The sequence below is a fragment of the Homalodisca vitripennis genome, chromosome 1 (genome assembly GCF_021130785.1).
Source record: "Homalodisca vitripennis isolate AUS2020 chromosome 1, UT_GWSS_2.1, whole genome shotgun sequence".
In the NCBI taxonomy this organism is placed as follows: domain Eukaryota; kingdom Metazoa; phylum Arthropoda; class Insecta; order Hemiptera; family Cicadellidae; genus Homalodisca; species Homalodisca vitripennis.
The window spans coordinates 28,237,928-28,257,212 of NC_060207.1; the positions used below are offsets into that span (position 1 = coordinate 28,237,928).

Genomic DNA, 19,285 nt, shown 5'->3' on the forward strand with positions numbered 1-19,285 from the left:
TGGAATTTTCTGTTTCATAATATTCCAATAGCATATTAGACGTTGGGAAAAATGAAATATACAAATAAAATTCCACAACTTACCCAACAGTTACATCTCCATCGTCATCTGTGTTTTTTCCATCTTTAAATGTAAGTCCCTCGTAAAAAAAGTTGTGCCTCTCGAGGTAAGAACTTCTTGAGATCTTGTAAGTCATTAAACTTAGCTTTTGATATTTGGATTGCCTTATTGTACAAAGGAGATGGAAGAAGATTAAGGCCACGTTTCATCTCAATCACATCTTTTTGGTTTACTAAAACCCTTTGTTTCTTCTGTGTCTTAGTGGACTTCCGAGTCATACTGTAGGTCATGAATGTTCCATTGTATGAGTCACGCACCTGAATCATTGTAGGCTTCATAATGTCAATTTCCATTTCCTTAACAGGACGTGACTTAAAGGGACACTTTTGTTGGAAATTCAATCCGTCAAAAAAATTTGTTCACCCCATGAAAAGGGATTGGTCACATTTTACAACAATGAAAGATGAAGGTTTTACCCTAGCATCTGAGCTGTACATTGAGAAGTGTTAATTTAAGGGGATTCGGATGACCTCCCTCGGTCATTAATTTCGAAATGTTTTTCATAAATTTGCTTTCAATTTATTCCAATTAATTTTAAAACAACTTCCATAAAAATCCGTTAAAATCAGATATTTATAAAACAGTTACAAATCGCCATTCTTATACTAAATTTAGAACTAACATTGATATAGAATTTAATTTACTCCTGTGTTATAGCGATTTAGTTTTCTGAGGTTGGAATTGGCTTTGTCACTAGCTGTCAGCTGTCACCATCTATTTTATATTCTGATTAAACTCAAGGTCTTCCTTTGTTTACAAAGTAAAACTCCTTGTTTTTGGTGTTATTTTAAATTTGTTTTATTACTTTTAAGCGATAAAATGACTAGATTCACAAGAGTTTTACGAAGCGTAAGCTTAAATCTTAAGGTGTACTTAAGGTTGCCATTGTTCATGAAGAAAATCGAGATGAAAGGTCCAATTAAGAGGAACTCAGCTCTTCTCCTACGCCAAGCTGATCATAAAGCTATCTACAAAAACACGAATCTTCAAGTAAGAAAAATATTAATGAAAGTTTAATACAATATGAAGAATATTCAGGTAATGCTGTCATATGTATTCATTAATCTGAGGACTATTCAAGGTTTACTTGACAAAATAAACGTATGTTTACATTTTACAGCAACACTAGCTCTTGTCGCCAAAGACAAAGCAGGCCTAGGTTTCACAGTAGAACTAGTTTCTTTAAAATCTCTCAATAAAGAATGACACAAAAGCTATTTACTGTTCACGTTTGTCTTGTGATGTATTTATTTATTTATTCCATCGACATTTTTTTACAATAAACGCGCACGTTAGGTGGCAAAGTGTATGTAATACATATAAATCAATACTAGACCGTAAGCACATAAAAAGGTAAATAAATACGTAAGTAAGAAGCCACAACAAAGTACGATATTAAACTGTAATAAAGGTAACAAACAGTAGTACTAAAATCGTATCGAATTGTGAATTGTAACAATAATAGGAAATAATATTAATAATAATTTAATAACTGAAAAATAATATAAAAAAATAACAAAAACAAAACTAAAACAGAAAAATCAATTTACCTAGCAGAGTATACAACTAACATAAGAGCAATGCAATGATATAATATTGAACTGACAGATCATGACCGATTGGCCAACTGCATAACACTCATCTTGAAAGATGAAACATACCCATGGAAAAAGTCAATACTTCCAGACGTCTTGCCACCGAGCCTCTGAAGCCTTGCCACTCCACAGTTGTATGAATAGAATGTAGGGAAGAATCTCCGACTGAAAACTCCTCGGTACACCCAAATCTATCAGCACCAGGAGATCAGCGTAATCAACCAGTCCATTAATCAGCTTGGATTGAAATATCATATTAAAGATGACACGTCGATTATGTAGATGTTGTAGAGAAAAAAGCTGTTCCAGTTTTGTATTAGTGCTAAGTAGGTAAGACCCAGACGAACGCTCGCAAAGCGAGCCTGTACACTGTTCAACTCACTATTTGGCTCAGTTGGTAAGCAGACCAAATCACACTACCATATTCGAAAAAGGAGTGCACCAATTATTTAAACAAGACAAGCAAGGATTGGAGTCATTTGAAGCCTCTTGTTGACCTACCAATAAAGCCCAATATACAATATGCTTTGGAGGTGTTACTAGCAATTTGATCAGCTGAACATAGAGTACTGGTCATAACACTCCAATATCCCTTGACTGATTGACCCTCCAGGGATCACACCTCCAACATGGTAGTAAGTTAAAAAAGAGATCACTTGGAATTTAATATGTTTAGAACACATTATTAAAATTCTTCTCTAGAACACTTTGTTGTTCGGCATTGAGTTTGTTTGTGTAAATATCAATAGCGATTACTCGTAACGCTAAATTTAAAACTGAGTTTTGTATTATTCCCATAAATTCGTAATATTTATATGTACTGTTGACTTTGATATCAGTTTAATATGAATGAGTACATGGCATTAACGATACCTGACGGCCAGTTATTGTACTCGCTCGAACACGGGATGTAACTAGACAACATTAGACTCCATGTAACTAGACATGTAGATGTAACTAGACTCCATACCAAGCAATGTGAAGGTCTTCTGGGGACACATCAGGAATATGAAACGCAAGTCTTCAGCACTTTCCAACCTGTACCTTGACAACGTGACAGCGGACACCCCTAAAGGCATATGTGACTTGTTTGCTTCTTATTTCTCTTCTGTATACAGGCTCCCACAAACACTTCCAGTTCCTTTGGAGCTGGAAACCTCATTCCATCTGTCAGGTTTTCACATCTCATGTGAAGAAGTGGAGGAGACATTAGCTGGGCTGGATAAAAGGAAGGGCGCGGGGCCAGATGGGATTCCCCCAGTAGTATTGAAGTTTTGTAGTGGTATCTTGGCTCCACATGTCACCCAATATTTCAATGCTCTTCTAACTCTGGGCATTTTCCCTAAGAACCTGAAGTCGAGCTTTATTGCACCTATCCTGAAAAGTGGTGATCCAGTAAATGCCAAGAACTACAGACCTGTTGCAATTCAGCCTGCCCTAGCCAAAGTTTTTGAGTCCTTGGTCTTACGTAGACTTTCATTTGAAGCCAAGAACATCATCTCTCCAGCTCAACACGGTTTTATGAAGGGAAGGTCGGCAACAACCAATCTCGTGACTTTGCAGAATGACATTACATCCTCCTTCAGATTGGGCCACCAGGTCGATTGCGTTTATCTTGATTTGTCAAAGGCTTTCGACAGGATAAGCCACATTCATCTCCTAGCAAAACTTAGGACTTGGGGAGTGACTGGATCTCTCTTGATGTGGTTCGAGAGTTACCTGGCGAATCGTCTCCTCGTCGTGCGTCATGCCGGTGAGACATCTTTTGCATTTGAGGCGGTGTCTGGGGTGCCTCAGGGTTCTCTGCTGGGACCTGCCCTTTTTTCTATCTTCATTAATGACCTTCAGAATGTCGTCACATCGTCTAGCCTGTTAATGTTCGCGGATGACGCCAAGGTATATAGGGAGATATCCACACTTCAAGACTGCGCCTCTCTGCAATCTGACTTGGAAAGTGTCGTCTCCTGGTGTGTGCGGGATGGCATGGATATAAATTTCGCAAAGTGCTCTGTGGTCTCATTCCATCGCTCAGCTAGGGTCATAGTCTTCAACTACGAGATGGAGGGAACCATACTGAATCGCTCAAGTACAGTTAAGGATTTGGGAGTTATCTTGTCCTCGTCACTGAGCCCTGAACAGCATCTGTCTGCAATTACTAGGAAAGCCACTATTGCCCTCGGTCTTATATTTAGGACTTCTCGAGATGGGTTTTCACCATGGACACTTCGGGCCCTGTACGTCCAGTTGGTTCGACCAATATTGGAATACTGTTCGCCTGTATGGTCTCCCTATCTGTTGGGTCAGGTTGAACTCGTTGAAAGAATTCAGATAAGATTCATCAGGCTGATTGGGTTGAGACTTGGATTTGCCTACGACGGGGTTCCTGTTGAAGATCTGCAACGCCACTTTGGGCTTCTACCCTTGAGCACCAGACGCCAAATTGCTGACCTGATGTTCTTGAAGAAGATTTTGTCGTCGTCTTGTGATTCCCCGAGACTTTTAGAGAGGATCAATCTTCGTTGTCCTCGACCATCTTCAAGATCTGTGCAGCTTTTCGAGAGGGAATTCCTCGCTACGAACTATGCGTACAACAGTACAATACCGAGAATTCACAGGTTGGGAAATGGTCTTCCTGCGCATATTGATTTGTTCAGCATGTCCGACACATCATTCAAGAGGGAGGTCACTAAATATCTCTCTGGCCACATGTGAAACTCTGACACTGAACGTTATATTTTGCTTGCTGTTTTTTTGTTTTTTTTTGTTTTTTTTTTTGTTAACACTTTTGTTTATATTTAATGGCATCAAACCCTGCATGTATTGTCGCATATTGTATATTTCACTAAATAGAGATGGTTTCTTGTGAATGTTATAATAATATATTGCTTGCTATTTTCTTAACACTTTTGTTCATATATTATTATAATAGCATCAAAATTTGCATGTATTGTAGCATGTTTTATATTTTGCTAAATGGAAATGGTTTCTTGTGATTTTTTTTATATATATCAATGAACATAGGCTACGCTAATCTTTATTTTTTCTTTCGTATTGTATTTGTTCATATGCATATGTATGTCTCAGTAGTATATAAGTAACTCTATATTTTATACGCTACCGGTACTTTAATTAAGTCTTTTTTACGGTTCCACCTTCATGTTGCACTTGTTTATGAACTATATTGCTGTTGTAATTTTTCTTTTTATTCACGATGTTGATGTTATTTGGCACTTGTTTTGCTTATTTTTTTGCTTCTGTTTGCTTTAGCATGTATGCATGTAAACTATTTATGTAAGTTGTTTATATCAAGCCTCTTGTATTTTCTCAATACCTATAACAAATGTGAAATGGTGTATACCGTATGTAAATAAATAAATAAATAAACATTTAGCCTAAGAGCTCGTAGGACTGACTGTTCAACGGAACTCATAAACATAGCCAAATAAGCGATAATTGACTACCAAGTGCTGTTGTTCTGTTGAACTGGATGAGTTCTTAAATTAAGTGAGGACTATTATTATTTGTATACAGGTTTTTGTTTTTCATTTGAACAAATAAAAAAAATATAACATAGCATTGGGACCCAGTTGCAAATCGCATGATATTTGCAAATAAATTAATATTTTGTTTGCTTATATTAATGCTGTATAAAGGAATGGTTCCTAGGACTGAAATCTGCTAGTTAGGATTGGATTTAAAATGGGAAATTTCAAAAGATATCAAATAATTTTTAAGATCATGTTTTCTTTTGGTAAAACCACCTAATAGTCCTATGATTGTACAAATTAGTAATTGTATATCACCATCAACTAATGAGATAAAGAAACTGAGTGCTAGAAAAAGTAGGTTGGGTGACCCAGAATTAATTCGCTTAATATAGATAGTGAAGCCAAAGTCTACTAGCAGTGCATTTTCAATTTTTATCTGTCTAAATACTATACTATAAACAGTTATGGTTGCAATTTCTTCAAATCTAGTACTACTTATCCCCTTGTTCATTCATAACTTAAGTTCTTTATTTAACCCTATTGCACAAAAGGGATAGACCAATATAACTGGTATATTAAGTGTATAAAGGATAGTATATGAACTGCCAAGGGATAGTATACTGCCTCAATCTTAACGATATTCACCATAGTGATTTTGCAAGTAGTGTGATCGTAAAATCACTACTCAAAATTCTATAATTTACGAAATTGTCATATGACGTTTAAAAATGGCTTTTACCTGGATTTTTCTGATACTGCGGCCAAACCAACAGTCACATTGTAAACCGTATTTTTGTTTTCTATTTAAAATCTTTACATCTTAAAATTCTTTTTATTATACTGTTTACGTGTTGGCTTTTAAATAGCGTAAATTTTAAAATACGTCAGATTTTCCACTCATTTGACCAACTATGTGTTTAATGTTTTTGAGAAAGTATTCATGGTTAGCTTTATTCATTAGAATAAATTATATTTCGAAATCGTCTAATTTTATGACATATAAATGCATGTTATTACACACGTGCTGTTACATATGTTTCATTTGTTACAGCTAGTATTACACTTAGTTTTTGCATGGTTCCTTGCGCACCGTACCCCGTACATCAGGTTTTAGGTCGTCGTCGTTGACAGCTGTCATCGTTGGCCATGTGTAGGGGTCGAGTCCGGGTAATGATTTGTCAATCAGGGTAGGGGGGAGTCAATCAGGGTAGGGGGGGTCAATCAGGGTAAGGGGGGTCAATCAGGGTAAGGGGAGTCAATCAGGGTAGGGAGGAGTCAATCTTCGAGTCAATCTTCTGCTTTTAGTGCTTTAGTCTTTTGCTGAAAAAATGAGATATTAATGTGCTATATTTTACAATGATTGGTTGGATTTGAAAATTTTGAAATATTTTTTTACAACGGTAATATAAGCAACAACCACATCAAAACGTACAACAGATATTTTTGATAGAAAGGAAGTTTATTTAAGTGTTCAGGATGAGTAAGTGATAAAATACGGGAAAGGATTCATTTGCTAACTTCTAACTGCGAGAATTATTCATTCTTACCTGCATCGTCTCTTCACAATCGTTCGATGCTGCCTGCCATTGCCGTCATTGAGGCCTCTGGGTTATCTTCTCCTTCCGATATTCCTACGGCGTCTCCAATATTTTCTATGGCAGGCAGCGCTTCGATTTCTGAGTCGGAAGAGGATGTTTCTGATTGTTACTGTTCATTAAAGTAGACGACGGAGGTGGCTGGCTCGGTCCCACCGTCGTCGACTGCTGGTCCACGTCTGCTGTATCTGAAAATCATATTGCAAAATATTATTCATTGCCGTTATTGTTCAAAGTTTATTATTTATAGTCTAACATTTTTATCCAACTGAAGTATTGAAATAATAATAATGAGTGCGGGAAAGACCCTAAACTTCTAACTTCTTCTTCTCAAAAGGTTCTTTCGTACCTTCGGTGGACGTAGACCATACCTCCAAGGATGAGGCCACCCGCCAGCACACCCCCTGCAATTTGTGCTGGAGTCAAGGTTTGTAAGAACTCGAACATTTTTAAACGGTCAACTACAAATTGTACAAAAGTGAAGTTGAAACGTAGGCAATTGCTTAGAAACGGTTTAACATTGTTGTTCTCTATTAATACATTTATCTGCATTGTATTCACTTGAAGGTAAATAATTAGTCTACTTTTACATCAATTTTATAAGGTGGGAGTGTATTTTACGGTAAATTCTTTTTTAATATTTTTCTAGAATGGATCTATTATTAATTTTTGTTTTTTTATGCATCGTTAAATAATAAAAATGTGCATTGATGAACCGAAAGGTTAGAAAATGAATTGCATCAATTATGTTTTTAGTTTACGAGCAAGGTTGTAAAGCGAGCGCCCTTTGGATGCCGTTTTCAGTCATTGCCCTCGTCGCGCTTCCCACCAACAGTTCCAACCAGCCGGCGCGGCGATGGCGGTACCCATCAAGCCGTGCCGCCCCTAGGCCTTGTGTGCCTAGTGGGAAATCCGTCCCCGATAAAGTGAACTTTACGCAGTTTTTTAATTTAGTTTGACAAACCGTTTCCCAAATGCATGAAAGTATAAATCAGCTTTAAATTAATGCAAAACTCTGGTAAAACATTTTGAAGTTTCAAATAATACATTTTGTTTAAAGTTTTAGTGAAAACGTGAACCTTTCACTGATTGGATAAATAATTTTAAATGTGGATATCAAAACAGTCCTAAAGTGATATATTTCACACTAGATTCTTGTGAAATTGTCAGAATAATTCATTATAAGATTTTGATTACCGTACCTTTCTCTTGTATCATTTTTATATATCTTGATCTATATTGTTAGTGTTTTGTTAAAATTTAAGACAGGTTTAAATATGTCACCGATTACGTTTAATTATTGACAACGGCAACCTACTCGTATTTATTCTGTAGTTATACGTTATATAAAAATTATTCATTTTAAACTTTTTTCAATTGTTTCAACATTTTCGTTGACAAACACTTTTCTTCTTATCTTTCTTAATACTAATCCTTACGGTCCAATTGGTTCCCTTAGAAAGTAGCACACACATACCTCAGAACGAGAGGTGCTATACAATGTTTTATGGATTTTTGCCCCGGGACCTTCCAAGTGCCATGCTCCACGACAAGGTTCGTCGATTCGCCCTCTTGAATGGCCCTGCTTATAACATCATATCTTATGGTAATAATTGGTAAGGAAACAAAACTTGTTTCAGATAGTGTAGCTATTTCGACTAAGTGATTCACTTTTAAAAAGTCAGTATCTCTTTTATTAAGAACAGTGAATTTGCTTCAATAACTAGCTGCACTTTCTCGTAATACTACTGAAAAAATAATAACATTGAAAGACAGTTGCGGGACTGGCCGACAGACTACTTCTTACAACGGGCTGTGAATATATATTTTGAAAAAATATGTTTGCTAATTATTAAAAGATTATTTTTTTTTTAAATAATATATAAGATACGCAATTCTTTAATATAAAAAGTTTTATATTTTTTATAAATTTTATGCATATTTTTTAAATATACTTTACATTTTATGTATTAAAATGATCACTGACTAATAAGTATTAAAGTAATAAATATTTTCATCATTATCGTTTATATTAGTTTTTACAATTTGGTTAGTATCAATTTCACTAAATCTTTTATTTCCGAGATAATTGCTCCATTGTCATTGTCATTATACCCTAAAACTAAATTATTGGTTTATAATAACTGAAATAAGAAATAAATATTCTGGAACACAATATTGCTAAATGTTTTATAAATACAGCATCTATTTTTGTTCCATATCCCGTTGTACTTGTTTTTATCTATTGAAATTGTTAAATTAAATTAAGTTATCTTTTAAAAAGTCAATTAATGGTTTTGACATTTCCTTTTCAAAATTTGTATTTAATGTTTTAAGTGAATGTAATTTAAGGCGCAATGTAATTGAGTAAAGTACTTATAATCAACAGAAAGACTAATTTTCTTCCAGGATAAAATTACACTGCGGCTTTATCAGATAAAAAATATCTAACCAATTTATTTTTATTCCTTTTTTAAGTCTTGTCAGGACGAAACTAGTTGTGAACTGGAATGTAACTAGTATTAACGGCGATTTCAGTATGGTTAGATTAGATTGATTAGATAGCTTAGAATCCGATGAGCTATAAACACTAGCACTAAAAGATGCAGTACGTTAATTTATTTTAAGTTGGATTCAATACACAATATTTTACCATATATTTTAGTCTTTTGCAACGATTGGTTGGCGTTGGAAGTTTTTAGCGTGTTAAAGTTAACATAGCTACTAATAGCAGAGTATGAATTGATTTTGTCAATTTTGTCTGCTTATAAACTGTAGCTTAAGTGATATAGCCTGAGAAATTCCATAACCAAGGGAAGAAGCAGGGGTTTATATTTCTCTTATAATCTCTCCTAACAGATAACGCCAACTTTTGTTATTTCAGATCTGATGTTTATATAACGGGTTCTTTACGTTTCGGTAAAGCTGCCATTCTACTATGAAAGCGTGTGGAACATACACCCGTAGCCCGTCAAAAGAAGTAATCACTTCAATAATATAGAACCAGATAACAAATGAATCGTTCTAAATGCTTCTTTTATCTCCATTAGTACACAATACAACAGATAAATCAATATTCATAAGGGGTTGTTGTTTCTTAATGAAAACAATGCTATACTATTACTGGCCGAGGTGGAAATAAATGCTCGACTATTCCAGTTAAGTGAAGGGGAGCAGTCGGACCCATACTGGTCTTATGACGCCCAGGGTTTCGGCATGTACCTTGGACTCGGGCCTTGGTTAGGAACACGTACCCTCTTTTTTGTCGTCCGTAGTTCCTGCTCAGAACGGCGAACACAGCTGATTTGTTAGTGTTTGTTTTTTGTTACTTGTTTGTTAGTTTACTTACAGAGTTAGTTGTTACTTACTGCATTTAACTGAAAGGAGTACTACGAAACAACATACCGCATCGATTTTCGCTTTAGATAAGAGATAGATGCCAAAGTTTTACTTAACAAATTGCCAACCCACTAGCTAGTTGCTGTTGGTTTAAGTTTTTCGCTTGTATTACGATCCCAGTTAATTTTCATTTAATAATGTATTAATTTCATCAGACTAGACAGAGTGTTCCTACTGAGCAATATCAGTAAACTTACAAATAATAAATATTTCAAGCGTGAGTAATGGCACGATATGTGTGTATTTGTATTTTAATAGGTCTGTTTACTGTATTTTTGAATTCATTAGCAGAAGAAAATTCTGATGTTCCATTATCAAATGAAGAGTTAGTTGCAAGAGGTGAAGTTCAGGTAAGTCTTATTGTTTTTACTTTATAGGCTATATGATATTCTGTACAATACATTGGCCACAATATAACAAATGAAATTTAGGCCAAATAAGGGATTGTTTAATATTTAAATTAGATATGTTATTGAACAAATGCAGGAAAATAGGAAATTATTTATCATTTCTGATTTAGGGTAGGGTACGATAAGCGGACCCGGTTTTTTATATCGAAATTGGCAAATGATGTTACTTAATCATAACCATCGATATAATCAATCGATACTGATAAATTATTTTGCACTATTAACTTTATAGTATATATCAACAGCTGTAAACACTTTAAAATATAATACACGTAGAGCAATATTTCAATTTTACATAAGTAATTTTGATTATTAAAAATGGCAGTCAATTTTAGAAGACTACACGACATTGCTTATGAAAGATTATAAGACATAAATAAAATATATTGTTTTTGTGGCTTCAACATGTTGGACTCTTACCGAAAAACCCATTATGTGAAATTTGTGGGAAAGAAAGAACTGTAACTGAGAGGAGCAAATATGGTTGTCTTCAGTTTTCCTAATTTTTGTTATAATAGGCTAATTTGTTTGATCACTATAAATATTAAATTTATATTTTAATTTAAAACATATGATTGTTATTAAGGACTATAGATACTTTTATATCGATTGATAATCTAGGATTTGAGATGCGAATATTAGGTATCGATTACTACATTCTTCGATATAAAAAACTGGGTCCGCTTATCGTACCCTACCCCTGATTTATTTATGAGTTTTCCCAAATTTCCGTAAGTGGACCCGGTTTTGGAAATTATAAGATTAAAGTTCGACCTGGCAAATTACGAATCATGTGATTCTAAAATCAATTTTCCTGATCTTTCACTTGAAACCGTGAAACTAAGTAACGTGTTCTCACACCCGTCACATAAAAAAGGATTATCGGAGGAACCACTGGGACGGTACTGTCACAACTGGCCTTCCGCGCGTCTCCCGCAAGCCACTGTTTTATCGCGTGGACTTTGAACCTTCTTATCGCTCGGCAACCTGTAGGACAGCCTTGCAGGGCTTGAATTATATGTTTCTTACTTTCTGAGAACATTCTTATGACCGTGGTAAAATATGAAAAAGTTTGGGGAATTTGACTCAATTAAAAGATGTTTTTGTTAATTTAGACCTGCTAAGAATAGAAATTCATAACAGCCTGATAAAAGTGTGTTTGGGCATCAGCGTGGGCGGTAATCCACGCTGATTGTGACATATGAAAAACGTCCTTCAAGATAGTACCTATCACTAAAAAATCAAATTCTAAATGGCCTGACCATGAAAGCCTCTGGCAATTACTGATTTATAGGAAACGCAATTTGTAAAAACAAACAAATATCTTAAATTCACCTAACCATAACTTCCTACTATCCTGCAATAAAAGTAGTTCCACCTTTAATGAGTATAGAATTCATTATTTGTCACTTTCATACCTTAAAACTGTTTATTGTTTTGTACAGTAAAACAGTAGCAATAAGTTAATAACGCGATCCTTATTCCTAGTGAGGATAGAAATAAATTTGAAAATAATGAATACAAATTGAACTTCCGATCACATAAAAATAGCTTTTCTTGATTTAGAAATAACACAACGACTTGAAGAATCATCTAGATCAGAGTCAATCGGTTATTATTTATGAGTGTCTGCTTCCATTTTGAAATAACCTAAGTCCATTAAAAAATAAAAACAATTATTTTGTAAATAACTAATTTTTTGTCTTAAGGACAACCCTCTTTTAAGTACTCAAGTTATAATTATGATAATCACCATCATAATGAAATTAAGTAAAGTAAGACATTATGACATTTTTACAAAAACTTGTAAACACCCTTTCTTAAATTATTATTTCACTATGAACCCAATAGCCACCCACTTTAAAATTTTGAGAATCACTTATAAACTATTTATAGGAATTTTTTTCAAAATTTTCAAAAATAATCAAAATGGTGATTGTTTAAAATGTCAGTAATGTCAAAATGTTTAAGACATCTTTTTATGACAAAGTATGCTGATGTTGTATATCAAAAGAAAAGTATATTTAAAATTGAGTAAAATGACACAACACCGTCATCTCTCTAGCTTGATTAGGAGAAAAGTTATGGCAATTTCAAAATATGTTGGCTCCGGTTTTTTGGTGGATTTTGAAAACCTCTTAACTTTGAAACCGTTTGAAATATTCGGGGGGGAGGGGGGAATTCAAGTGTTTTGATTTCATAAGGAATGACCCTAACATTAAAATAATAACAAAACCAACTTTTGCCTAAACATCAGAGAAATGTTTCAGTATTTATAGCTTGCCTGGATAGCAGTGAGTAACCGCATTTGTGACATGGTGGAAAGGATTGTCATCCCAGGTAGGCACACTTCCTTGCGGTACTAAAATCACAAAGATGGTCTGCTAAACAATCTATTATTCCTCTCCTCAAACTTCTCTTGACCATTCACCAAGAACTTTCAATTGCTTATCTCGCTTAATTTCCTCATATTCATGGCTATTTAAAAATTCTCCAAACATTAGTTACTTTTTGTTTATTGTTTACATTAAACATTACTATAATTAATAAGTTGAAATCATATGTCAGATTAATTAAATTGTAATATCAAAGGCTGCAGTATAATAAGCAGCCACAATGACAATCGAATCATCAATATTCATGAGTATTGAATCCTTGATACTCATGATTATCTAAAACTACTAGAACCAAATTACGTTATAGGTATTTTAAGTATAAGTTTAAGTATACTTTGGCTGTTTTTTTTATCTTAAAAATTAATAATTTATTGGTGAATAAAAAACTATCTAGACTATATTTATAAAATGTAAAAAACGAAACCATGTAAAATTTAGTTTCTTTTTAACATTTTTAAGGATAAACATGGCTGACACCTTGTGACACAAATAACACAAATAAATTGCTATTGTACATGTGCCCATTACTCAAATACCATACACACGATTTTATCTTGTTTGAATTAATTTGGAACAATAATGTCTTAACTGAATTATGTTATAAAATTGTATTATGGTGAAACTAAATTTTTATATGTAAAAGAAATATAAGTATTTAATATTATATAAAATAATAATACTATAGTTGTATTTGTATATCTATATGTGCATAGCAGGGTAGAAATTACTTTTACTTTACAGGGTAAACATATCTGACAGCATTTAAAAACTGTTCAAATGGGTCATCACCATTAATCATTGCTTCTCATGATACGTATATTCTGCAAGATTATCGGCAATGCAGTCCTGCTTTAAATTTATTTATTTATAGTAAACACCATTTTAAAAAGAAAATATTTTACTTTAAAAATTACAAAAGAAGATTTGTTCAGAAATAAATTCAAATATAATCATGCAATAGCAAAGGCTATTAAAATAAAAATAATAACTTATAACAATACAGATAACAATTAACAAAAATAGTACAAGAACGATGTTACCAATAAATAATAACAAGGACAACAGTAAAAGATATATTTTAACAAGAAAAATGACTATTAAATTCTGAGGAGAGATGGAACAAAATGCCCAGGCATTTATTAGCGCTCGAGCAGATGCTGCTGACGTGCGGTTCAGGTGACAGATGACAAGGTCACGCATCCCTATGCCTCGCTCGAGCATGTTTGAATCAAGGGTCATTCCATGTCAAATCAACCAATGGTTTGGACCTTCACATCTCAAACTTTGATAATTTTTTGTATAGAAGGCAGTTTTGGTCATGTCTTAATATTTTTAGGACAGACTTGTCAATTTTCGGGATCCAGCCTGTCTGTGTATTGAATAATTTCCAAGAATTACAAATGGTAACATTGAAACGATATAGCAATACTATGCTAAACTTTTACATAAACTAGCTACATTGTTAAAATAATATTTACTAATACATTTTTTCCTAAAAGTTGATCTAAGAAATTTTAAGAATTTAACTAAAAACGTAAATTTAAAGGTAACAAAATATTTTTTTTTAAGAATCCGTTTTCCTCCCTCTGAAATTTTGTATTTATGTAGTCAATTATAATGTAAATAACATATTTTATCAAAAAAATCGAAGAAGATGTTTTAGGGTGAAAAAAATTTAAAATGTATGAAACTTAGTCATTTAATATATCAAATTAAAAAGCATTTCAATTATAATAGGATGCAACAAACTTTAGCACTTTAGCTTCAATAGCCTTTAAGCTACATTACTTAGAAAATATTAAGACATGACCCATACTGCCTTTTTGTGGATTTCTAAAAGCTTATCACTGAAAAACCAAAAGGTAGAGAAGTGTGAAAATTTGCATTTTAACTAGTCTTGGTAGATACAAAAATTCAACAAAATCTGAGAGGTCAAGGTCCAAAATTATTTTTTCCTTGGCTGATGTGACATGGAAAAACCCCCAATCTTGTATGAAAAAAATGTTATGGCTTGCCCAGCTGTGGAAACAGACTACCTTGCACTTTGCTGGATTGAGGTTCATAACGTTGTATCTGTTTCAATTATTCATGATTTCTTTGTAACTCTTTAATTGGATTCTATTATTTGGGTTTTTGCAGAAGTTTGTGGATCACCAAAGTTTTTACTATGGTTTAGAGTTAAATGGTCATATCCTTTTGTATTTAAGCCAAAATAGACTTTATACAAATCTGTGACTATTGTTGTTGCTGGTTTGACATGCTTAACGATTACGATTTTATTTTCTGGGCAAATTTTCAAATGAAACCTACCACATCTTCTTCTCTTTTGGAAATGTCTGTATTCGTGTTTATTTCCATAATGCCTATGAAACCCATGAAATTCATGAACCCTCCATTAGTCTTCCACGGTTATTTATATTTTCTCTTTCCGATTTTTTCTTCATCAACTTCTACAACTACATCTACAATTACAATTATTTCACCATCTAACAATTCTTCTTTTTCAAACTTGTCACCTAACCATACAAAACAAACCTCTCTACAAAACGATAGCTATTCTGAATGGTATTTCTGAACGTACTGATGCCGTCAAAACTACATTAATTTATTAAAAGTCACAGTTGTTTCGTTTTAACTAAAGTAGCAGATGACTGTTAATAAATTCATTATACTAAATTTAGGGTGTTTAAAAAAAAATCTCCTCAAGTGTGGTTTTTTGTAACATCATGTTCGTTTTAACTTTTCTTGCAACAAAACACTATTCGATTTCCATCTTTAATTCTAGTTTTCATCTCCTCACTATAAAATCTTGTAACCATTTGAAACATTACTCAATGTTTAAAAGTACATTTTGACTCAAAAAGTGCATGTTTCTCCCCCATTGTTCTTGCCGATGTCATTACAAATGATTTTTACTTTGTTTGAATTAACTAAATTGTAAGCGGTATTGTTATTCTGTAAAATAAAAACAGCTGGCAATTATTAATATAGGTCAAATGTGCTTATATTTTGTAGTTTAGATATTTCAAATCTATAGTCGTGGAAGCCGTTTGTTATAATGTAAATATATCAAATTAATTCTAGCCTATTTTATAGAAACAATCAAAACATTTGATTAAAACAAAAGGAGGGTGTATGCCACTTACTAGAGTCTACCCATTATCTGCATTACATATTTGCTAATTTCTGCCAATGGTTTTTGTTCTAAATGCTACTATTAAAAATTAAATTTGGCACTTTAATTAACTTATTTTGGAAAACATATTCTATTTCACCTTAAGCACTTACAAAATACTTGTACATTTAAGTATTGCTAAAAACATGAAACAATAATTTTCTAAAACATTCATTCATTAATAATTAAGTTAGATAATATTTATTTTAACCACATTACCTTAAATGATCTAAAACCACTTTCAACAATTTATTAAAGTAGTATACTTTACTGTGCAGAAAGAACTTTTTGGAAGTCGCAAACCACATATTATACAAAAATGATTAAACTGTATATCAATCTTGGGAACCGGGTATAATCGGTGTTTCTGAGTAGGGGAGGATAACTAAGGAGAGGTAGATATAAGAGGAGGGGATAACAGCCAGTTTTCAACATTCATACGAGAATTCGAGCATAAAAATTAGGTCTACCAGATTTTGTCAGCACTTTTTTCTGTATTTCACTTCGGTCATAGTTTTTTCCTCATGGTGAAGATTATTCATAATTTTTCCTTTGTTATTTTGGTCCTGTTAGCTGTTGTGGATCTTCTTTAGGCATCTCAACAATGCTTTTCCTGATTGGTTAGAATTATTTACTGAAATAGTCATTGTTTATTTCCTTTGTGGCGCTAGTCATAATTTTCTGCATATTCAATGTAAAGTTAGTTTTGTGATTGTAACCCGTGCTGATGGCTGCAGATATTACTGTTAACCTGTTCAACTATTAGTGTGTTTTACAATGATTTAAACAAATTTGAATTTTTATGCCTTTTTTTCAAAAACAAAAATACTATGAAATGGCTAAAGTAAACATTTACCATTAGGTTTATACCAAGTACTACAATAATAACTGATTTGAAAATTCTATTTTAGTCTAACTATATATAGATATGATCATTTTATTGTCACTCTAAATACTGGCATTTGTAGAAATTGCCTTCTGTGACACTCAAACAATTAAATCTTACATATCCTCTTGTCCAGTGAATCCTAAGACAATGCATGTGTGTGTATACTTCCAAATTAGAAGGGTACATCACAGTGTGCACACTTCATAAACAAATCAATTTGTACATATTAGGGCTTCTGGTTGGGAGTTGGAGAGGATTGGAGGGTTCCTATTGAAAGAATTAAAATATAGTAATGTCTGTAGGAATACACTGATAAACATAAACAAAGTTAAGATCTATTGACAAAATATTTCCCAATATAATCAACTTGTTTGATAACCACACTTTAGATAAGATAACAATTTGTTTATTACTTGTTTATTGGGATCACTAAATCCTCACAGTCAATTGTGCTAGGTTTCTCTTTCATTACGAATGCCATATCTAATTGAACACTCCTTTCTATGAAGAAAAAGTTGGAAGTTTATTGAGTTTACCAAACGTTAGTGGTTTATTATGATTGGATTGTATTTTTAGTCTGCCTCGGACCATGATTTTCAGACCACATTGAAATGTTTTTGATTAAAATAATCTTGCTTATTTTGAGAAACATCAAATTTGCAAAGTTCCCTCCAACTGGCAGTCATTTTTTCCTGTAGTGGCAGCATGTTTTCGAGCCTCGTGCAAGGGTTTTTTAAAAAATTTATTAAAAATATAAATTAAAAGTAATATATATAGAAGTATATATTTTTGTGTTCAGAATTAAACATATAATAATATTAGGATTTAAATTTGGCCTTAAAAAAATGTTGACTAATAATTTTTTTCCATTAAATTCAAAATTTACATTTTTTTTTTTTAATTTGGGGGGGACCATACCTAGCAAACCAAGTTATAGTAAGAAAACTATAAAAGTGAGATATCCATTTTATGTCAAATTTATTCTAGTTTCAGAAACACATAAGCATTTTACAAATTTATGAAACTATAATAACACTATATAACAAAAAGCAGCGATGCGCATAAATTGTGAAAATAGGGTGTATATGTAAGAGTTTGCTAATAAAAGTTTTACTAATACAGTTTTACTTCAATACATGTTATATTGCATATTTTATTACTCAGAATGAAGTAAACTATACAGCAGTAGTAAAATAAATTCCATAACTTTTTTTTTGAAGAGTCGAAAAAAGTTTCATTTTGTCATTACTCAAAACTTTTGCGAAAAATTTTCGAAAAATGTATTTATTCTAAAATATATTTATTTGCACTACTGCAATATTTAACAATTCACCACACACTAAACACAACACTAAAACACAAATAAACCTACTAAAACTTACTAATAAACACGACTCGTCACATCAACAACTCAGACGGCATCGACAACATGGCGGTCACATCTTTTACGTTCCAAACTACGAACTTGGTACATTGCAACTACAATACAAAGAGGAATAAAACTATAGTATTCCTTAGGCTTTTTTTTCCCGAATCCAATGGTGCATGAATCGAATCGATACGTTGCCGGAATATACTGTAATGAGTGATTATGCAAGGGAATGTTTGTTCATCAAAATTTTGATGAACAACAATCATAATTGGGTTGTGTTCATCAAAATTTTGATGAACAACAGTTGGAGGGTTAAGTAGATATGTGACACTTGCATATGCTGTTTATAGGTTAGTTGATGATTTACTTGTACTAATTGTTTTTATTCTGTTTTTTAATCCAACATCGATTCCTTTAAAACTTTGAGGCCTGTAATTTATTTTAAAAATAGTTTTATTTTAACTTTTGTTTGACATTTGATAGTAAGTACACTTTTTTTACGTATTTTCTTAAGCGTATGTTAAAAGATGATGAATTTATAATGGTGTTATCTTGTTAGACTGGTGGACTGTTTATATGCAAACCATGTCTGTTATAATACTCCCTTAGAAGAAAATTATACTGTTTTACATATTCTCTAAATTACATGTCAAAATTCATTATTTTTCTTTTAAGAAACATGATTTTGAATTTCAATTATTATTCAATAAAATCTGAACAGTCTGGAAAACTATTTGAACAGGCAATTGTAATTTTAAACATATTGCAATACATTGTTATCTAATTGACGATGATATTTTAATCAAATATATTTATAACCAGTAATAAATATTGTATGATATAAAT

The 19,285-nt window shown here is 32.7% G+C and overlaps 1 protein-coding gene and 1 long non-coding RNA gene across 3 annotated transcripts in view; one reads left to right on the plus strand and one right to left on the minus strand.

The window, feature by feature from the left end:
- Positions 1 to 904: 904 nt before the first annotated feature.
- The window catches only part of LOC124358718 (selenoprotein M-like), a 31,475-nt gene continuing 13,094 nt past the window's right edge, over positions 905 to 19,285 (plus strand). Inside the window, exon 1 of one of the 2 annotated variants that reach the window (XM_046811018.1) lies at positions 905 to 1,110. In XM_046811018.1, the coding sequence (XP_046666974.1) occupies positions 940 to 1,110 (171 nt within the window). In that variant the 5' untranslated portion in view covers positions 905 to 939. Of the gene's footprint in view, positions 1,111 to 10,048; positions 10,548 to 19,285 lie in introns of those variants that run through there. The other variant, XM_046811025.1, reaches the window with a different exon arrangement.
- LOC124358741 overlaps positions 6,192 to 19,285 on the minus strand; it is a 32,512-nt gene continuing 19,418 nt past the window's right edge. The window contains exons 2-3 of the long non-coding RNA XR_006922062.1: positions 6,751 to 6,986; positions 6,192 to 6,523 (exon numbers count right to left, since the gene is read on the minus strand). This is a non-coding gene — a long non-coding RNA (uncharacterized LOC124358741). The remainder of the gene's footprint in view (positions 6,524 to 6,750; positions 6,987 to 19,285) is intronic.